Here is a 22820-nt window from a genome sequence, read left to right as displayed (position 1 = left end):
ACTCCTGCTTATAGGTGCACTCTCACTTGTAGGCGTAGAACTTAGAATATATAGATATATATCTATGCATCTATCTATCTATATGTGCACAGTGGTTAAAAAAAGCTTTTAATTTTGTGTGCTGGGGAGTATGAGCATTTTAAAAATAACATCTACCCATATGAATTCCCTCTTTGACAGCATACCTATTCATGTCCTGCACCCATTTCTGCAGGTAGGGTGTTAATGTTTTAAATACTGGTTTATCAGAGGTCTAGACAGTAACATCAATCTTTTATCACATTTGTTAAAAGACATTTTCTCAAATTTGTCATTTGTCTTTTTGGTAATGATATTTGATGTATCTAGATCTTGCATATTTATTCAAATATGTCTACTCACCCTTGCCTTTGGTTTCCTCCCACGCCTTAATACCTAGGCCTTCCCCACGGTATAATTCCTGTATGTTTCCATCTAATTCTTTTGTGATTTGTTTCTTTGTAGTTTTCTGAGTTCTTATATTTATTTTGGTGATATTTAAACAAGTCCTTAGTTTTACTTTTTTTCCTAATGAATTTCCCCAACCTAATTTATTAAAGAATTTAGCCATTTGTCCTTTTCCCCACAAAAGTGAAATGCCCTCTTCATCATACGGTGAATTTTTAAGTATATTAAATGTTCCTAGACTTTCAGTTATTCCACTGAAGCTTAATGCATCCATTCTTGTGTCAACACTACACAGTTTTAACTATAGTGTTGCAATATGCCTTAAGATTTGATAATCCAGGTCTATCCCCCCCGTGTTTGTTTTGTTTTGTTTTGTTCGCCTTTTTGAGATGGAGTTTTGCTCGTTGCCCAAGCTGGAATGCAATGGCGAGATATCGGCTTACTGCAACCTAAATCTCCAGGTTCAATCAATTCTCCTGCCTCAGCCTCCCAAGTAGCTGGGATTACAGGTGAGCACCCCCATGCCCGACTAATGTTTTGTATTTTTAGTAGAAACGGGGTTTCAACATGTTAGCCAGACTGATCTCGAACTCCTGACCTCAGGTGATCTGCCCGCCTTGGCCTCCCAAGGTGCTGGGATTACAGGCGTGAGCCACCAAGTCTGGCTATCCCCCCCATTTTTAAAAAATACATTTCCTAGCTTTTCTCACAGATATTCTCCCATTTGAATGTTAGAAAAAATGTTAAGTGCTCCCTCCCCCAATCTACCCACCACCATTAAAATTTTATTAAATAGAGTAATTTGGGTTAAGTTGGTCTTTGTGATTCTATTCCCTCTAGCCTTCCTTATTATGTTTCGACCTTTGTAATGTCTTAAGAGCGCCTGCACATTTATTCAGTTTATTTTTTAGGTATTTTACACTTTTCAAATAGTTGTTTTTTTTTTTTTCTTTACATTAAAACTGCTCTTCAAGGTCCAGGTGAAGGTTATCAACACTGATTTAATTTTTTTTCCAGATAGGTCTTTATGTGCAGGAAAGCACTTAGAAACTAAAGGCTCTTCAGTAGCAGTTATTTATTGAGTGTTCACTTTATAACCGGTATAGTGATTATCCTTCTACACACATTATTTCATTTAATTTCCAGCAGGTTCGTGCAACTTTTATTCCCATTTTACACGACGGATTCCAAGCTCCGAATTTAAGGAACTTGATAAAAATCACCCAGTTGGTAGGTGGATTTGATTCCAAATTTTCGAATCTCTAAAACTAACACAAAAATCAATCCGTCAACAGGATAACCCAATACTATGCCATCAGATGGGCTAACTTAAAAGAATGACCTTCCAAAAGCAACTGAATTAAAACGACAATGTTTTCCATCTACCGGACGACCCGGAAAAAAAAACAAACCAAAACAAAACCAAAACAAAAACTAGTTTTCCTTCAATATGAGGCGTGGAGAAGTATTCGGTAGGAGCACAGCAAATACCAGCGACTTAGGCTCCTTTAGAATTAGGGACTCCGGGTGAACACAGGTGGTTTTTCCGCAGCTTTCGCAGGAATTGTCCGTTTGGAAATCTACCTCCTCAAGGCAGGACAGGTTTACAAGAAGAGAAAAACAAACAAAAAATAAAAAAGAGAGAGAAAGAAAAACAGGTGGAACCGACGTAAGGATGGCTAGAGCAGTGCGCGCGGAAGGCAGAACTTTCTGGGGGCCTCCAGCCCGCGCGTTTCACGCGTGGTGCGCGCAGGTGGCGCCGCGGTCCCTTTGCTCCCCGCGCAAGCCGGCGGGGTGCCCAGAAGGCCACCGCTAGTCTCAACGAAGGTGAGAGGGAAGCTTTCTGCCGAAGCGAGGGAGGAGGGAAGGCAGGAAGCGGAGCCAGAGTTGGCAAAGAAAGGCTCCAATTCCCAGCCCCCCGCCCCGCGGGGCGCGGGGCTCCGGCAGCGCATGCGCGAGGCCCGGCCCCCAATTCCCCCAGCGAAGGAGGGAGGCCCCCGGCGGCAGGGAGCCTGCGAGCCGCGGCGGGACCCGAGCGCACGCAGGGGCGCGGCGGCGGCTGGGACTAGCCGGGCTGCGGAGGCGGCCGTCGGGAGTGCGGGGCGCCCCGGGCGAGGGTCCAGCCGCCGGCAGGCACCAGAAGGCACAGCTGCGTCGGCCCTGGGAGGGGCCCGGCGCCCGCAGCCCCCACGCCCAGTGAGGATGCGTGAGTTTCGCCCCGGCTCGAGGGCAGGATGTGGGAGCAGGACAAAGGCTGGGCGGCGGGGGAGGAGTTGCGGACGGCGAGCCGGTGGCCGCCGCCAGAGCCCCAGCCTTGAGCGAGCTAGCGGAGTCGGCAACTTTCTCTGCAACTTTTGGAAAAGGGAAGATAAAAATTCTGCAAGTTGTTGCACAGCTCCACATCGCCCCGTGTCCGGCGAGCTGAGGGGAGGGGGCACCGCAGTCTTCCCCGGACAGGAGGCGACTGCCCGCTCCTCAGAGCGGCGCAGGAGGGGACACCCGCCCGGGCCCGGGGCCGGGGGCGAGCGAGGTTAGGGATACCGGGGGTCGGAGCCGGGGGCGCGCTCCGGCCGCTGAAGTTGCCCGTGTCCATGCAGGGTGCGCCCTGAGAGCCGGGTAGCCTCGGATCGCGGCGCTGCATACGCAATGATGGATGAGCCGTGGTGGGAAGGGCGCGTCGCCTCGGACGTCCACTGCACCCTGCGCGAGAAGGTCAGTCCCTCCCTGCCCTTGTCACTCGCAGGACTGGGTAGTCTCCTTCAGTCTCGACTTCGTGTTCTCAGGTCGCCCGCGTGGGAACTCAGAACTCCCGGCTGCCTTTCTTTCCTCCTACCCTTTACCTTCTTCCGAGTGTCTGGGTGGAATTGGGGAACGGGGGTTAGAGACGAGAGACTGGAGAGATTGAAGTTGATTTTTTTGATTAGGAGCTCAGAACTCTGGGCCAACTAGTCAGATAGCCACTGTACCTCTAAGGCAGTATTTCCTATAGTATTGCCACCCTAGGTTATTTTAAACCATACATGAATGGGTCTTTTAAAAATATTGTGCATTTATTCTTATGTGTAATTTAAGAATGTGTATATACCTAACAAGCTCTGCGTTTCCGATTTTCCATTTATTGTGATAATTATACAGCAGTTTCTCTTAAAACATTTATTTTGAGTAAAAGTAGTGACTTTTTGTATATCTTTGTATAAAGATGAGTGGTAGTACAGGGAATATATGGTTATGGCCAAAAACATGTATCTATGTATATATCTGGAATGGGACCAAATGAAATGTAGGGAACACCAGTGTAATTGAAAGAGGCTACAAAACTGGGAGGCTGAGGGATGAAAACAAAAACTCCCCTGCGGGTTTGTCTCCTGTGGCAGAAGATGGGTGGCAGCAACTGAAATGTGATTCTGCACACCCCTCCCCTCGAAGAGAGAAGAGCTGAGGGGCATTGGGAAGGTGGAAGAATCCAGGTGGGCTGGAGGCATGGCCTGTGTGACTTGCCTCCAGCCCCCCCGGTTGAGCCTGGCAAGGGGTGGTTTGGGTAACAGGTGTGAAGTGGGGAATGGATTGGTTTCCTAGGGCTGCCATTGCAAAGTACCACAAACTGGATGGCTTAAAGCAGCAGAAATTTATTTCCGCTTTGGAAGCCGAAGATCCCAGATCAAGGTGTTAGCAGGGCCAGGACTCTCAAAAGGCTCTAGAGGAGGATGTTTGCTTCTTCCTTCTTAGGTTTGCTGGTGCTTGGTCATCCTTGGCATTCCTTGGCTTGTAGGTACATCATTCCAGTCTCTGCCTCCACTGTCATATGGCTCTATCTGTGTGTCTGTTTTCTCTTCTTACAAGGTTACCCAGTCATTGGAGTAGAACCCACCGTAATCCAATGTGATGTCATCATAATTTACATCTGAAAAAACTCCATTTCCAAGTAAGGTCACATTCTGAAGTTTCAGATTGACAGATTTCAGACTTGGGGGGACACTACTGAGCCCAAGACAGGGAGGAAAAGGTCTTCCTAGTGCGGTACTCGAGTTCCCACGCAGGTTTCACAGTCAGTGCATTTGTACCGAGTGTCTGGAGGAGCCCTGCTTAAATAAAGGGTCACCGGCTCCTTAGTGTTTTGCCCTCGTTGAGTAGCTGCCTTCCAGTCAGATTAATGCTGTTTTCTTTTCTTTCTGTGCCTGCTGATCTGTCTCTGTCCTGCATTGCTCAGCAAGGCCTTAGCTTTTCTCTGCTCCCTTCGTCTTTTTCCCAGAACAGAGTCGCCAAGGTGTAGTACATTCTAGGCATCTGGACAAGAGGAAATCTTGTAGTACATTCTAGGCATCTGCACAAGAAGCTTTTCTGTGTTCCCTTGCTCTTCCCAGAACAGAGTGGCCAAGGCGTAGTACATTCTAGGCATCTGGACAAGAGGAAATCTTGTAGTACATTCTAGGCATCTGCACAAGAAGCTTTTCTGTGTTCCCTTGCTCTTCCCAGAACAGAGTGGCCAAGGCGTAGTACATTCTAGGCATCTGGACAAGAGGAAATCTTGTAGTACATTCTAGGCATCTGCACAAGAGCTTTTCTGTGTTCCCTTGCTCTTCCCAGAACAGAGTGGCCAAGGCGTAGTACATTCTAGGCATCTGGACAAGTCTTGTTGGTTCAGTTGAAATATAAGGGAAGTGGTAGGGGATGTGGACCAGGCAGTATGGTTCTGGTCCTTTTCTGGAGGTAATGGCTGAATGGAGTTAGTGAGGACTGCCATGGAAATTGGGCTTCCTTGTTAATCATAGGCTCAAGTGTTGTCATTTCTGTTCATAGCTTAGGAGGAACAACTTCGACCTGGTTTGACCCTTTCTGCAAGGATGGGTTTCTGAGAGCAATAAATGCCATTTGTTTAGTTACCTGAGAATGCCCAACCTTTTAAATATAAGGGAGGATGTCCTGAGTGTTCCTTCAGCTGCTCAAAGAAGCAGGAAAGGCAGTTCTCCATTTACCGCTTTAGCCATGTCATAGTGTCATGTGAGTTTACTATTGGGTGGCGCACCCAAAGATGGGTTTGTCCCAGTTTTGCCGGTTAGAAATAGAAAGCTCACCCAAGGACTGATGCCCAAGGTCAACCTTGATTTAAAGCTGGCCTTATTAAGGCAAATCCCAAGTTCCTTTGGTTACAATGTCCCATCTCCTCAAAATACTGCTAATTGCTCTTCTTTATTTCCTCTCCCTCTTCAAAGAGGAAAATGCTTCTTCAAAAATTTGGCTTCATGGAGCTTGGCAAGAAGAGCGAAGACTAGGGGAACTTGGTAGCCATACTAGCCTCGCCTTTCTTGAGGAATGAGGGCTGTCCTTTTGTTTTACCCAGACAGGGTAAATTTTGTTTTTCAATCAAATATCTACTCTTATAATGTGTTTCTAACACTATAGAACAACTTTACAAGTGCCTGGCATACAGTAGACACTCTTTGTTGCATGTTGCCAGGTGAATACAAAGCATGTTTACGTATATGCTGTGTAACTGTTACCATAGAACCACAAGCAGTTATCCTCACGTGACCGACACAGGCGGCGAAGCTGAGATCACTGAGACAGTGGGAGCCCCACTTTGTCAGATAGGAGATTCCAGTCGAGCATCATACTACAGGATATCAAAAACTTGACACCATGGAAACAAGTCTTGGTATTGCCTGCCCACTAGTGATGGAAGTGAAACCCTGAGCTGCTCATTCAACTTCTCTAAATCTGGCCCCTGTCGTCCATTCCTCCCAGAATAGCCAGAATTTAGATTGTATCATTCTCTGCTTAAAGACCTCCAATGTCATCCCACTGCACTTACAGTAAAATTCCCTGTCCTTACAACTGCTTGGAATACCTAGCACAGTCTGGCCCTGGTCTGCTCTCTGACCTTGTCTCCTACCCCTCCTAGCCCCCACCCTCCATTCCCTTGCTCTTGAGCCACACTGACCTCTTTCCTGTTCCTGGAGTAAGTCAAGCTTGTTCACGTCTCAGGGCCTTTGCACTGGCTGTTTCCTCTCTTTGGTTTCTGTGTTTCTCAGACTGCCACATGGTTGCTTGCCTCCCTTAATCTATTACTGCCTCTCTATTAACGTCACTCTATTAAATCACCTTGTTTTTTCTTCCTAGCATTTACCAAGTTATTTGTTGTTTGCTGCCTTTCTTCCCACACTAGAATACATGCTGCATGAGAAGAGGCCTGTGTCTGCCTTGTTCTGTGCTGGGGTCTCAGTGCCTTGAACACAGCCTCCCAATGTGTATGGAATGGCAAGGAGAATGAATAAGTCAGTCTTTGCTTTTCTGTTCTGTAAGCTGGGAGAAATGTTTTACAGCAATGTTGGCATTAAGTGAGAGAACTTAAGAACAGTGTTGAGGCTGGGTGCTGTGACTCACATCTGTAATCCCAGCAATTTGGGAGGCCGACATGGGTGGATCACGAGGTCGGGAGATCAAGACCATCCTGGCTAACATGGTGAAACCTCGTCTGTACTAAAAATATAAAAATTAGCTGGGCATGGTGGCGTGTACCTGTAATCCCAGCTACTCTGGAGGCTGAGGTAGGAGAATGGCTTGAACCAGGGAGTTGGAGGTTGCAGTGAGCTGAGATTGTGCCACGGCAAACAAACCTGGAAAAAAAGAAAAACTCTCCCTCAAAAAAAAAAAAAAAAAAAAAAGAACAGTGTGACAGTGGGAGATGCGTGGTGGGTACTTGGCAGGCATTGTGCCTCTCCACTTGGGGTTGCTGCAAGACACTCATAGCCCGTTCACATAGTGCTGCTCAGAATAAGGCTTAGAGTTTGTGACCACCCTCCAGAGGGTCCACAGATGTTATAGGTAATCCTTGTAAGATAGGCACTGCCATTGGACCATTGGTCCTGTGATGAGATTGAAGTTGGGAGAAGGAGGAGTTTGCCAAACATTATGTGTCTGTTGAGGGCTGAGACCCGGGAGTGAGACCCCATTGGCAAGACCCTCTAAGCAACCTGGCATTCCGATGGGTGAGTGTGGGGAGTTGAACCCTCCTCCTGCCCAAATTGCTCTGGAGAAATCTCTCCCTCTCCTTTCTGTAGCCACCTTTATCCCATGTTCAGCCCTTCAGTTCCTCCTGGATCCTCCGTCCTGTCCCTGTTGCGTCTGCAGAAGCCCACCTAGAACCTGCTCCCTTCAGCTCCTCTCCTCTGACCTTTCTGCTGGGGATGGGGGTGCCAGGCAGTACAGGGATGCGGGGTTTCTTACTTGCCACCTGGGTGCCCCTTGACCGTCTTCTCTGAACCAAAAGGAGGAGCAGATTGTCACCAGGCTGGCGTCACCAGTGAGGAGGCTGTTAGTGATGTTTTTCTGGTGACCAAGTCTGTGCCAGGTCTGTCCAGACTAAAACTCGGGGCTACTTGTTTTTTTCTTGAAAGACACGTCCACCTAAGTTTAAAATTAATGGGTATTAATAAGGTATTGAATCCAAGAACTAATAGATTTTGATGAGTTCTGGTTATACATGACGGAATGAGGGCATTGGATGGTACGCAGCTTGAAGGGCACGTTCCTTGTCCCTCAAGCCTTTCCTTTGCCATGTGTCCTGACCCCAACCTCATCCTTGATTCCTTCACCATCTTTGTCACCCTCTGTAGTGACTTGTCCTACCCACTAGACTGTGAGCTCCTTGCAGGTATGAGGTGTACCTTGTTACCTTGGCATTCCCAGACCAGTGTCTGAGTCAGTGGGGGACCTTAGGGTGTCCCCACCTCACCTGATGCAGGCACAGGCATTGTGATTGCACAAAAGAGTGAGACAGCCCCAAATGGACTCTTCTGGGAAATGTGAATGAATGCTTGTGCAGGGATGCTTCCTGGGAATCCTTCATCATGTTTTTGGCATCTGCCAGGAGATGCCCCTGGCCGCCCGGGACACTCTTTGCATGTGTGGCCACAGCATTGGCTGTGGTGCCCAGCAGAGGATCTGGTTGCTGGGGGTTGCTGCCCCAGCTTGCTACAGACCTGCATGTTCTCCTGTCAGATAACATGGGGCAGGAAGTTAGAAAAGCAGTTATCCAGGCTGGGCACGGTGGCTCACGCCTGTAATCCCACTATGGGAGGCCGAGGAGGGCGGATCATGAGGTCAGGAGTTCGAGACCAGCTGGGTCAACATGGTGAAAACTCATCTTTACTAAAAATACAAAAATTAGCTGGGTGTGGTGGCGCACGCCTGTAGTCCCAGCTACTCAGGAGGCTGTGGCAGAGAATCACTTGAACCTGGGAAGCAGAGGTTTCAGCGAGCCAAGATCGCGCCACTGCACTCCAGCCTAAGCCTGGGTGACAGAGCAAGACTGTCTCAAAAATAATCATCATAATAATAATAAAAAAGAAAGAAAGAAAAGCAGTTACTCACAAGAGCAGATTTACTGGCCTGGACCAAAGTACAGATTAAGGATCTTAGAAAAATAACTGCAGGTTGAGCCCAGATAACAGAAATCTAGATAATTCCTCCCAGACTTCTACCAGGAGGTCCCGTTTTTCTTCCTAAATTTTCTGAGTAGCAAAGTCGATAGAACTCGCACTTGTCTCCTTTTGATTTATGCCCATTTTACACATAATCTTCACTTTCCAGTTAGGAGGAAGTAGTTATGTTAGTAAGCAAAGACACACACCACTGTCACTCAAGGCTTCTAGAGTATGTAGAAGACTTTCTGAATATAGGAGTTTCTGGAGTTCTTGGGGGAAAAAAACTCCCTCCCAAAGCCATGTTGATAAGCTCTGCTTGACATGACCTGGTAGCTTTATCTTCCTGGGCCCGAGGAGTCAGGGGCTAGGGGCTCCCTCCTTCTCCTCCACTGGGTGTTTACCTTCTCCCAGGATGGGAGTCATGTGATACCTTAGGGGTCTTCTCTCATCCTGCGCAGACTTGAGATTTGCAGAGCAACCAGCCACTTAATGCATTTTTTCCATTTCCTGAAGGTTACTTCATTGCACACTCATCAGCTCTGTGAGACCACATTTGTTTATTTATTCATTTATTTTTGAGACAGAATCTTGCTCTGTCGCCCAGGCTGGAGAGCAGTGGCATGATTTTGGCTCACTGCAACCTCCACCTCCCGGGTTCAAGCGATTCCCTTGCTTCAGCCTCCCTAGTAGCTAGGATTACAGGCGCCCGCCACACCCGGATAATTTTGGTATTTTTAGTAGAGACGGGGTTTTGCCATGTTAGCCGGGCTGGCCCCGAACTCCTAACCTCAGGTGATCTGCCCACCTCAGCCTCTTAGAGTGCTGGATTACAGGCATGAGCCACCACTGCCAGCCACATTTCTTAAACTAGTGGACAGATAAAAGATGTTTGATTTGCGACTGAATCTATGCAACGATCTTCCAAAACATGAACAGCAAACATTTTGTTTAGGGATGATAATGTTAGTAGCTACTGTATATTGAGCATGTTCTAGATTTCATGTTCTAGTATGCCAGCATGTCCCATATATTATCTCATGTACTCCTCACTTGGGCCCTAGTGCTGGGATTAGCCCCAGTTTACAGATGAGAAACTGCAAGGCTTAGAGGAGTAAGTGTCTGAGATGAAACCACAGATGTTATCAAGGCTTGAACACAAATTCATTTTTAAAATATTCATTTTAACAAAAAATGAAAATACAAAGCAGGTGAAAATTGAGGTTCTGTCATCCACGACGCTATAGGCTCTTGTGTTTTAGTTTGTTTTTTGGTAGTCTCCAAGGGATGTGCTCTCTCTAAACTACCCTGAAAAACTAGCCTCTGTGGGCGTGGGTCTTACTCTGGGCATGGGTCTTGCTCTGGGCATTGGAAAGGGGTGATGATTAGGGGAAGGTCGCCTTCATTTGGCCCTGGTGGGTGGCCATACCTGGGCCTCACCTGTGTGTGGTGCCTCTCCCCTCAATGTGATTTGGCCTCTGCCATTGCCTGACCCTAACTTGCCAGGGAAAAGGACACCTGAGGGCCCCCCTCTCTTGCTGACTCTGACAGCTGGATAGTGGTAGAATTTCATTCTAGCTTCGTCCTCAGCCCCTGCATCAAAACTGCATCATTTTTTAGTGACCCCTAAAGCTGGCACACCCGTTTCTTTCAGCATCAATATTTTTTTCTCCCTCCTTCCCCTAAATTCCTCAAATTTCCCCACTTCAGGGCTGAACATCTGTCTCCTTATAGAAAGTAGTGACCAAGGTCCATACTCATCAAAGAGCTCAAGGATTTGGGTAGGTCATCCTCCACTTGGTTGTCCCATTCCCTTCCCCTCCTTTTGGGTTTCTGCATCCCCCAAAGGGAAGTTCTCCCCAAATCACAAGATGCTCCCAGATCTACCAATAAGAAAGTGCTCCAAACTCTGGCGGTGGGATGTGTCCGCCCGGCTTAGTTACAGGAATGTATCATTCAGATCTTTCAAACTCAAACACTGGCCTTGACAAGCTCCTTCCTTCCCTAATGATAGGGCTGTCTTATGGTTGTGGTCTTCAAGTGAGACTCTAAGCAGCCTGCCCTCATGACCCCTTCCTGGAGATGAAGGTATGGGGTCTCATAGAATAAGGAGAAGTTTCCTGCAGTGTAACCTGCAGAGGTGATTCAAGCCGCCTTAGAAGGTGTATACAGAGGATGGAAGATGGATTGTGAGGAATTGAAAACCGCAAATGAGGTTGGGGGACAGGATAGGCTGCCATTAAAGATAGTGTCTAGCTTTGAGACTGACTGCAGTGCTTCACCTGTATTCTGGAGGAAGCTGGTGACAAACTGAACCAGAACTTGGCATTGTCACTTGAAGCCTTAGAATACCACAATGCTCAGTATGCACAATACCCAGTCAGGACATGGTCTCAGGGCACCTTATTGTGGCAGAAGCAAATTACCTTCAAAGGCTTCCTTTCCTCTGCAAAACGAGGACAGCAATCCCTGCCCCACCTGCCACCCAGGTGTCCCAGGGAGAAAATGGATGCGGGTGTACCCCATCAATCCCCAGGGCCTCCAGACTGTGGGATGGGCAAGGGACTTGGCTGGACACCCTGGTTGGCTGGGGAAGCCTGTGCCGTCTAAGGGAGGGGAGGACATTTAAGGCTTAGAGCTGGCCCTGTGCCCTTGCCCTTGACGACTTCTTTGTCTTACCAAATCACACAGTCCCTCGGGTAAAGGGAGTGCAGCCAACAATTCTTTAGTGTGTCTGAGCACCTGACAGAAAAAGGTGACACTGTGACTCTGCTGTTCTCTTTCTCTTATTCTTTTTTTTTTTTTGAGATATCACACACACACACACACACACACACACACACACACACACACACAGACACAGCATTTGTTTAGGAAATGGCAAAAATGAATACAAGCAAACAAAAGAAAGTAAAATCCCTCTCACAATCCTACCACTCGGAAACAAACTCTGTTGACATTTTGGTGTGTGTTTTTTTTCTGTGTGTGTCATCGCAGTCCATTTTTATTTTGACTTTTTTTGTTGTTGTTTTTAAGTAAAAATGGAAAATACTGGCCCCGTGCAGTGGCTCATGCCTGTAATCCCAGCTCTGTGGGAGGCTGAGGCAGGAGAATCACTTGAACCTGGGAGGCAGAGGCTGCAGTGAGCGAAGATCGTGCCACTGCACTCCAGCCTGGGCGACAGAGAGACACTCTGTCTCAAAAAAAAAAAAAAAGGCGTGGGACATTGCCATCAACCTAGAAAGTTCCTCATCAGTCCCATCCTGCCCCCAGCCTCAGGCAATCACTGATCTGCTTTTTGTCCTTGTAAATTAATTGGTCTTTTTTAGCGTTGCATGTAAATGGAGTTATATATATGTACTCCTTTCTGCCTGCCTCTTTTTATGTAATGTAATGCTTTTGAGATTCATCCATGTCATTGTGTCTATCAGGAGTTTATTTCTTTTTATTGCTGATTATTGTTCCGTTTTATGTCTATAACAATTTGTTCATCCATTTCCCCACTGAATGCCGCTTTGGGTTGTTTCTAGTGTACCATTTGATTTTATATAGCACTGCCATGGTGATCCTTGATTTATATCTGTAAGTATGCTCAGGAATAAGTTCCTAAAATGGAAGCTCTGATCACAGGGTATGATTTTAAGAACCTTGCATCTTACCAGGTAATAAATTTCCACAAGATTGCACCAGTATACTTCCGTGGTGTTATGAAAGAATGCCTGCTTCCCAGCAACTCTGCTAACCCTGTATATTCCCCTTAAAAAAAAATTAGTACCATCTGAATAGATTTAAATGGTCTCTGAATGGCTGTATTTAAAAGAAGCAGGAGCTAGGCATGGTGGCATGCACCGATAGTCCCATCTACTAGAGAAGTTGAAGTAGGAGGATCACTTGGGACCAGGAGTTCGAGGTTGCAGTGTGCTATGATCATGCCAGAATGAGACCCCTATCTCTTTAAAAAAAAAAAAAAAAAAAGAGTGGGTGAATCCAGCAGCACATCAAAAAGCTTATTCACCACGATCAAGTCAGCTTCATCCCTGGGATGGAAGGCTGGTTCAACATAAGCAAATCACTAAACATAATCCATCACATAAACAGAACCAATGACAGAAAACATATGATTATCTCAGTAGATGTAGAAAAGGCCTTCGACAGGCTGGGCGTGGTGGCTCATACCTGTAATCTCAGCACTTTGGGAGGCTGACACGGGCGGATCACGAGGTCAGGAGTTTGAGACCAGCCTGACCAACATAGAGAAACCCCATCTCTAATAAAAATACAAAAATTAGCTGGGCATGCTGGCGTGCGCCTGTAATCCCAGCTACTCAGGAGGCTGAGGCAGGAGAATCACTTGAACTCCGGAGGCAGAGGTTGCAATGAACCGAGATCATGCCATTGCACTCCAGCCTAGACAACAGAGTGAGACTCCATCTCAAAATAAATAAATAAATAAAAAGGAAAGGACTTTAACAAAATTCAGCAGCTCCTCATGCTAAAAACTCTCAATAAACTAGATATTGATGAAACGTATCTCAAAATAATAAGAGCTATTTATGACAAACCGACAAACCCACAGCCAATGTCATACTGAATGGGCAAAAACTGAAAGTAAGCATTCCCTTTGAAAACCGGCACAAGACAGGGACACCTCTCTCACCACTCCTATTCAACATAGGATTGGAAGTTTTGGCCAGGGCAGTCATGCAAGAGAAAGAAATAAAAGGGTATTCAGTTAGGAAAAGAGGATGTCAGATTGTCTCTATTTGCAGATGACATGATTGTATATTTAGAAAACCCCGTCTCAGCCCGAAATCTCCTTAAGCTGATAAACAGCCTCAGCAAAGTCTCAGGATACAAAATCAATATGCAAAAATCACAAGCATTCCTATAACAGACAAACAGTGAGTCACATCATGAGTGAACTCCCATTCACAATTGCTATAAAGAGAATAAAATACCTAGGAATGCAACTTACAAGGGATGTGAAGGACCTCTTCAAGGAGAACTACAAACCACTGCTCAAGGAAATAAGAGAGGACACAAACAAATGGAAAAACATTCCATGCTCATGGTTAGGAAGAATCAATATCGTGAAAATGGTCATACTGCGCAAAGTAATTTATAGATTCAATGTTATCCCTATTAAGCTACCATTGACTTTCTTCCCAGAATTGGAAAAAACTATTTTAAATTTCATATGGAACCAAAAAAAAAGCCTGCATAGCCAAGACAATCCTAAGCAAAAAGGACAAAGCTGGAGGCATCACACTATCTGACTTCAAACCTATGAAAAAAATGCTCATCTTCACTGGTGATTAGAGAAACGCGAATCAAAACAACATTGAGACACCACCTCATGCCAGTTAGAATGGCGATCATTAAAAAGTCAGGAAACAATAGATGCTGAAGATGATGTGGAGAAATAGGAATGTTTTTACACTGTTGGTGGGAGTGTAAATTAGTTCAACCATTTTGGAAGACAGTGTGGCGATTCCTCAAGGATCTCGAAATAGAAATACCATTTGACCCAGCAATCCCGTTACTGGGTATATAGCCATAGAATTATAAATCATTCTACTATGAAGACACATGCACACAGATGTTTACGGTGGCACTGTTCACAATAGCAAAGACTTAGAACCAACCCAAATGCCCATCAATGATAGACTAGATAAAGAAAATGTGGCACATATACATCCTGGAATACTATGCAGCCATAAAAAATGATGAGTTCATGTCCTTTGCAGGGACCTGGATGAATCTGGATACCATCGTTGTCAGAAAACTAACACAAGAACAGAAAACCAGACACTGCATGTTCTCACTCATAAATGCGTGTTGAACAGTGAGAACACATGGACACGGAGGGGAACATCACATATCAGGGCCCGTCAGGGGACGGGGAGCTAGGGGAGGGATAGCATTAGGAGAAACACCTAATGTAGATGATGAGTTGATGGGTGCATCAAACCATCATGGCATGTGTATACCTATGTAACACACCTGCACTTTCTGCACATGTACCCCAGAACTTAAAGTATAATAATTAAAAAAAAAAAAAACCTAAATAAAAAGAGTGAGAACCCAAAGTGGGAAAACAACTAAGGCAGGTGTATCCAATATTTTGGCTTTCCTGGGCCACACTGGAAGAAGAATTGCCTAGATTACACTAACACTAATAATAACTGATGAGCAAAAAAAAAAAAAAAAATCACAAAAACATCTCATAATGTTTTAAGAAGGTTGATGAATTTGTGTTGGCCACATTCAAGGCTGTTCTGGGCAGCATGTGGCCCATGGGCCGTGGTTTGGACAAGTTTGTGCTCAGGAGTATGGCAAGGCGAAAGGAAACTCTGAATCCTTTAGGTTGCATGGAGCCCCATCTGCAGCATGGAACTGGCCTGAGACCTACATTGGGCTGGGTGAGGGCCGTTAAGACGACCTATCTGGAAAACTCCTCCAGCTCCCTGTTAGCCCCCACATTGCAGTGTGTGCTGTCCCTGGTAACTGGATCCTTCAGAGGCAGAATTTGAATCATCCTGAGACACTGAGTGTCTTGTAGGTCCCTGGAGCAGATGGTTCCAGGGCCTGGGCATTCTTGTGATAGGAATACCCACGCCATGACGCCAGCTGCTAAGTCTGGAAGTGGTCATCAAGTGATTTATTTGGGAGGACTGGGGGGACACGAGGAGGAAGGAGAGGATGTCATTCAGAACAGAAGCATCAGGAATTGAACAGATTCAGTTATTACAAAGGAAAGTTGGAAAGAACTTCAACGCATATCGGGAGGAAATTGGCCATACTGTGGTCCATCCATGCATGAAAATACAGTGTAATCTTTAGATGTGATGTGGTAGAAAGCCATGGTATGCAATGGACTTTCTGATTATTGTAAAAAATCCAGGCAATTCAGAGCACTTCTGACTCTTTAGAGTGAACCATTGTTTTTTCCTTACCTTTTTGTTATGGAAATTTTAAAAAAACACATAAATGTGGAGGGAACAGGAGAATGGGTCCCCACATACCCTCCACCCAGCTTCATCACCTGCTTCGTCTGTCCCCCAGATAGTGTGTCATTTTACCCATAAATACAACTACCTGATAAGGGCTTTTATTTTTTTAACAACTATGTCATTTTCACACCTAAAAAATTACCAATAATTTATTAATATCTTCTGTTTTCCATTCCTCTGTAGTCTCAGAAATGTTTTTTTATAGTTGGTTTGTTCACATCGTAATCCAAATAAGGTCCATGCATTACATTTTTAAAAAATTTTTCTTAAGCTGGGCATTACAGATCATTCCTATAATCCCAGCATTTTGGGAGGCCAAGGCAGGGGGATCCATTGAGCTGAAGAGTTTGAGACCAGCCTGAGCAACGTGGCAAGCCCCTGTCACTACAAAAAAATTAAATAAGGCCGGGCGCGGTGGCTCAAGTCTGTAATCCCAGCACTTTGGGAGGCCGAGGCGGGTGGATCACGAGGTCAAGAGACTGAGACCAACCTGGTCAACATGGTGAAACCCCGTCTCTACAAAAAATACAAAAAAAAAAATTAGCTGGGCATGGTGGCGCGTGCCTGTAATCCCAGCTACTCAGGAGGCTGAGGCAGGAGAATTGCCTGAACCCAGGAGGCGGAGGTTGCGGTGAGCCGAGATCGTGCCATTGCACTCCAGCCTGGGTAACAAGAGTGAAACTCTGTCCCAAAGAAAAAAAAAAAAAGAAAAAAAGAAAAAAAAATTAAATATTAGCTAGGCATGGTGGCATGCATCTGTAATCCCAACTACTTGGAAGGCTGTGGTGGGAGGATTCTTTGAGCATGGGGGTCTGGGCTGCAGTGAGCTGTGTACATGCCGCTGCACTCTATCCTGGGCGACAGAACAAGACTCTGTCTCAAAAACTAAATAAATACAAAATACAGAAATGTTCTCAAGTCTTTTATTCTCTAATGGCCCCCTCCCCTGCCTGAAAATATTTTTTTCATACCACTGATTTTCAGAGAAAACAGTCCTGATATTTGTCCTGATAAATGTCCTCTATTCTGGATTTGACCTATTACTGCCTCATGCTGTCCTTTAACTTGAATTCGTTGTTGGCAGATTGGTTTATGCACTTCCCTGCTCTTGTGGGAATGTAATATGCTTTAATATACCTGTTTTCTAGCCATAGACTCAATACCACTTCCTCAGAGAGGCCGTCCCTGACTCCCAGACAGGGACAGGTTCACCTTTGTATGTGCTCAGAGCACCCTTGGCGATTCCTTCAGCACTTAGCACAATCTGTAATTATACATGTTTCTGTGATTATTTGATGCCGAGCTAGCTCCCTCTCCAGACTGTAGGCCCAGGGGAGCAGGCCCTGGGTCTCCCCATCTCTCAGCAGAGTGTCTGTTGCCTAAGAGCCCCTCCAGCAGAATGTGCCCATCACTGACACCTTATCTGACTGAAGTCTGTGCTGTGTAGCCCACAAATTGCCTTCCTGGACTTCACTGTCGAAACCGGTTTTTTTTTTTTTTTTTTTTTTGGAACAGAGCCTCTCTCTGTTGCCCAGGCTGGAGTGCAGTGGAGCATCTCACTGTCTGCAACCTCCGCCTCCTGGATCCAAGCGATTCTTGTGCCTCAGCCTTCTGAGTAGCTGGGATTACAGCGCACCGCCATGGTCGGCCTCTACATAGTCTTGTGGGGTAGGTAGCATGGCTACCAGCAACTCCACCATATGCTGGTAGAAAAGTGGCATCTGAGGGGTTAAGCATTTGACCAGAGTCCCCCTTTTAAGCAAGGTAGTTGAGGCCTTGCTTTTTTTCGGATCTGTTGTCATCCCCCTGCCCCCCAGCCTTCTACAAGGCACACATGAAGCAGGCATTTGCAATGCACCCTCCAAGTTGGTGATGGTGTAACATGGACTTCCCCTTGAGCAGAGCTGACACCCTGGGCAACCACCAAGCTAGGTGAGAAGGCAGGGGTGAGTGGAGCAAAGCTGTTGGCTCAGCTTTGAAATTTCTCTTTGGCCTCTCCTTTTGTGTTAACTTTTGGTTTTGAAATCATTTCAAAGTTAGAGAAGAGTTGCAGGCATAATGTGCAGTTCTGTGAACATTTAAACACATTTGCCCTGGCATTGTTTTTCTCTATGTGTATGTCTTTTCCTGAACTAAGTTGCAGAAATAATGCCCCATTATCCCTTAATACTTTAGGGTTTATTTCTCCTGGTTTTTTTTCTTTTTTAAAACACAGACGGGATCTCATTATGTTGCCCAGGCTGTCTCTTAGGTTCAAGAGATCCTCCCACCTTGGCCTCCCGAAGTGTTGGGATTACAGGTGTGAGCCACTGCACCCAGCCATGGTTACTTTTAAAATTGGCTATGAAGTGGCTTCTGTAGGAATTTTTGTCAGATCACTAGGGACATCTTCCCAGGTATCCAGGACCTTCCGGAGCGTTGTTTTAGGAGGAGGGGATTCAGCATTCTGGTTAGGAAGGAAGAAGCCAAGCAGCCGCTGATGGGCTTTGCTGGCCTCAACTGTGGGGAAGGCAGAACTCTGGTTAACTTCCTGGGGCCATCTTCTTGGCTTGGTTGTTACACAGGGCCCAGAAAGCAGCGGCTGTATCCAGCGGTCATTTAGTGAGCCCCGTGTGTAACCTGCAAGACCTGTGGAAGGCTCTGCCAGGAGAAACCATGACCCAAAACCTGCCCTGGGGCCCTTAGCATAGCTGAAGATATAGTCATGTAAAACCACCTACAGCCATATGTTAATGGCCATTATAGCCGTTTAATGTTAGTGAAGATAGTCCACTTTTAATGGGTGCTTATTTGTGCTGAGAGCTTGAGCTTCCCTCCGTTAGCTAAATCCTCAGGCAACTCCTTCTGGTAGGTCGTATAATTATCCCCATTTTACAGATAGGACAGGCAAAGTTTAGAGAGTTACATACCTTCCCCAAGCCCACACAGCTAGTAGGCAGCCCAGCTCCAAAGCTCACACCCTCACTGTACCAAAGATGGGTCCAATTGCCCAGGGAAGTCTTAAAAAGCTTCAAGGAGGAGGTGCTGTTTTGAGTTGGGTTTGAAGGATGAGTAGAAGTTTGCCAGGCAGAGAAGTGTGAAGTTCATCTATCTGCAGGGTCCAGGGAAGCTCAGCAGAGTCAGGCATCAGTGGCCTGCAAGGCGGAGCCTGGTCAGTTGTGGGGAAGACTGGGAGATGCTTCAGGAACATTGGCTTTGAGGAAGTAGGTCTCCCTAGATGTTTGCACCTTATCCTGAGAACCCGTGGAGAGCAATAAGAAGGATGTGGGGAGGGGAGTGCCAGCTCCCTGGAAATGCACCCTGGCCTCAGAGACTAGTTATTACAGGTATTGCAGCCTCCGCAAAGTGATGGCATCTGAACTAGGGGAGGAAGGGAGGAGTCTTGTCAGGTTTTAGACAATAAGGTCAAAAGGACTGGCCAACAGAGAGTGGAAGATTCAAGTTTCTTGCTAGTTGGAACAAAGTAGCTTTCCTTAGCTGAGCTTGTTCAGCCTTTTTCATAGTGAACATTGTTCTTGGAGGGCTACTTCTGGAAACTGTCAGTTGAAGGACTCCCGCTGCCCAGTAAGTTGAGGGAATTGACGTTCATTGGGCACCTGCTGAGTGCCAGCGACTGTTCAATGCCTTGTGTGTGTTGCCTGGTTTGATAATTAAAGTTGCTTCGAAAAAAAAAAAGGATGAGTTAAATGTACTGACCAAGGCACTGACTGAATATCTGTGCATGTTTATTCCTGCATTTAACATACTGTTTTTAGAAGCCAACTGCATGCTACACACTGTGCTAGCCACCACGTAAGGGAGGAACAAAAATTGTGTCATGGAGCTTATAGTTGAGCATCAGGCTCAAGTGGAGAACTTGTAAAGCTCCATCCCCAGGAATTCTGAGTCGGTAAGACAGGAAATACAGGGTGTATCAGGTTCCTAGGGCTGCCGTGACAACGCGCCACAAACTTGGGCCCTCTCACAGTTGTGGAGACCAGAAGTCTGACATCAGGGTGTCAGCAGGCCAGGCCCCCTCTGAAGGCTGTAGAAGACCCTTCCCTGCTCTTCCAGCACTTGGCCGCAGCTGCCTTTTCATCCGTGCTCTTCCATGGCCTGTAGCCCCATCACTCCGATTTCTGCCTCCATCTTCCCAAGGCCTTTTCCTCCGTCTCTGTCTTCACCTCATCTTCCCTCTGTATGTCTCTGCCTGCTCTTCCTATAAGAACATAGGACACTGGATTAGCGCCCATCCTAATCCAATATGACCTCATTTTAACTTGATGGCATCTGTAAAGACTCCATTTTCAAAAAGGTTATATTCTGAGGTTTTGAGTAGGCAGGAGCCTGTCGGGGAAACACTATTCATCCCACTACAGGGGAGGAACCCCCTTTTTAAATAGGTCCCCAGGGATTCGGATGCATGTGGTCAACTGGCAACCCATTTGAAAAATCTTGGATTGTAGATGAGTAGCGGAGGTCGAGCCACAGCAAGGGGCTAGTGGTGCAGTTACCCTACTGTCCCATTTTGGGCTTCTCATTAGGGTTGAAGCTCCCAGGAGAATCCACAAAAGGAATCTGGAAATCGGGGCCAGGAGCTGGAGGTATGGAGGGAAGAGTTTTGGAGCCACTCTACAGAGTGATCCAGGAGGAAAGCGGAGAGATCCAGGAATTGGACTTTTGGATCTGTGTCAGAGAACCAGCATGGAGGGCACATTGGGACCTCTTCCCCTGGATAACAGAGGGCGTGGGAGGATGAGGGGCACCCCAGTCCTCCACTCCAGAAGGTATGGGGGATGCAGTCCTGAAGGAAGCTGTCAGAAATAAAGAATACAGTTGGGGGGGGCGGTGCTGTAGTGTCTTAAAAAGGCCATAAGTGGCCATTTCTGTGCATGTCATTGCAATACATTTTTATTTTGGATTTTTTATTTTCTTTTTAGTAAAAATGGAAAATACCAGCCAGGTGCTGTGGCTAGGGCCTGTAATCTCAGCACTTTGGGAGGCTGAGACGAGTGGATCACGAGGCTAGGAGTTTGAGACCAGTCTGGACAATATAGTGAAATCCCATCTCTACTAAAAAGATACAAAATTTAGTCAGATGTGGTGACGCGCCCCTATAGTCCCAGCTACTTGGGAGACTGAGGCAGGAGAATTGCTTGAACCCGAGATCGCGCCACTGCAGTCCTGCCTGGGTGACAGAGTGGGAAAAAAAGGGCCATGAATGTTGTCTGTGGAGGTGTTTGGAGGTCCCAGAGCCATGGGTTGGATGGAGGGGGGGCCAGTGAGTGCCATGCAGGAGGCATGTGGTCACTGTGGATGCCCTGACAGCTGTGGCTGGGCTTGGCACAGACTTTGCCCGGAAGGGCAGTGGCCCTGGTTCCTGGAATGAGGAGGTGTACTTGCAGCTGGCCTGCCTGCCATCTGCCCAGGAGTAGTACAGGGACCAGCTGCGGATGTGGTGCCGGGGTTACCTTTCACTCTGCTGGAAGGAAGCCACAGGCTGGACTTAGCCAGGAAGGGACATTTCAGGCATTGTTGACTTCACGTGCCGCCGGCCACCCTCTCAAGAATGTTGAAATAGTGTTCCCACAGAGGTGTTGATGCTTTACGGAAAATGCCTCCTTGGGCCTTATGAAGCAATCAGAGCAGAGAGAGGAAGGAGGATGAGCCTCCCGCCTTGCTGGGCCTCCCAGGTCGTGCTGTGTAATCCTGAAGCCTCTGAAGAACCAGCCTTTCTCCCCGCTTCCTTTGTCTCCACTTCCTGTTGGTCACCTTGGTTACACATGGTGTTTCTTCACCTCTCTGCGGCTCTTTGTTCTTAGACGAGACTCCTCTAGCTGTTGTCTCAGCCCAGGGCCTGGATTCCCCGGCTCTTGTGTTGTTGATAGCAGTGGGGATAAGCAGATAAGCATGGTAGGGAGATGAGAGGAGAGCAGAGTGGTTTCTCTTGGTGGCTGGTGTTTGAGAGCTGCTCAGCCCTGCTTTACTGGACCTTGAGCTGGTTACGAAATGGTTATCACCCTTCAAGTTGTGTTATACCCCAAGCTCTGGCCAGCTCCTGTCATACCCAAGCCCAGGATTCACCACTCACCTGCAGTGTGGCATTGGCAGTTATACTTCTGTGCCTCAGTTTCCTGGGTACTTGGGCTAGTGCTGGGCCCACCTCAGGAGGGTGGGTGTGGGGACATAGCAAATGCATGTAGCACCATTAGTTCTAGTTGTAAGGGAGGAGATGGTCCCATAAGAGAGAGAGAAGTGGGCGTGTGTGCGCACAGAGAAACAGGATTGGACCGGTGTATGCCGACACGTGTACATACACCCAGTATTTTCCTGCTGGTGGAATTGCTGGTGACTTTAATTCTCTTTGTGTTCCTCTGTGTTTTCTAAAATTCCAATAGTGATTAAGTATTTTATAATCAGTCAAATAAAACATTATTATTATTATTTCTGAGATGGAATCTTGCTATGTTGCCCAGGCTGGAGTGCAGCTCACTGCAACCTCTGTCTCCCAGGTTCAAGCAATTCTCTTATTTCAGCCTCCTGAGTAGCTGGGATTACAGGCTGTGTGCCACCACACCCAGCTAATTTTTTTGTATTTTTAGTAGAGACAGGGTTTTACCATGTTGGCCAGGCTGGTCTTGAACTCCTGACCTCAGGTGATCCACCTACCTTGGCCTCCCAGAGTGCTGGGATTACAGGCATGAGCCACCCCGCCTGGCCTAAAACATTATTTTGAAAGGAAAATGCAAACAAACCTAAACGATCACATGAAGGGTTAAAACAGTGTTTGGAGAGCACAGTGTCTAGAGGACAGCAGAGTCAGAAGACCCAGGTTCAGATTCACCATTTACTAACTGGGTGATCTTTTTTTTTTTTTTTTTTTTACGGAGTTTCACTCTTGTTACCCAGGCTGGCGTGCAATGGCGCGATCTCGGCTCACCGCAACCTCCGCCTCCTGGGTTCAGGCAATTCTCCTGCCTCA

The 22820-nt window shown here is 46.7% G+C and overlaps 1 protein-coding gene across 2 annotated transcripts in view; it reads left to right on the top strand.

Moving 5' to 3' along the window:
- The first annotated feature begins 2198 nt into the window (after nucleotides 1-2198).
- Nucleotides 2199-22820, top strand: part of CCNJL (cyclin J like) — a 64536-nt gene continuing 43914 nt past the window's right edge. The window contains exons 1-2 of one of the 2 annotated variants that reach the window (XM_037729077.1): nucleotides 2199-2253; nucleotides 3024-3138. In XM_037729077.1, coding sequence (XP_037585005.1) covers nucleotides 3073-3138 — 66 coding nt within the window. In that variant the 5' untranslated portion in view covers nucleotides 2199-2253; nucleotides 3024-3072. Of the gene's footprint in view, nucleotides 2254-2401; nucleotides 2633-3023; nucleotides 3139-22820 lie in introns of those variants that run through there. The other variant, XM_017502110.2, reaches the window with a different exon arrangement.

The sequence above is a fragment of the Cebus imitator genome, unplaced genomic scaffold (genome assembly GCF_001604975.1).
Source record: "Cebus imitator isolate Cc_AM_T3 unplaced genomic scaffold, Cebus_imitator-1.0 Scaffold291, whole genome shotgun sequence".
NCBI classification, from domain to species: domain Eukaryota; kingdom Metazoa; phylum Chordata; class Mammalia; order Primates; family Cebidae; genus Cebus; species Cebus imitator.
The sequence above is the reverse complement of the archived record's forward strand: the minus strand, read 5'-3'. Positions and strand labels throughout refer to the sequence as shown.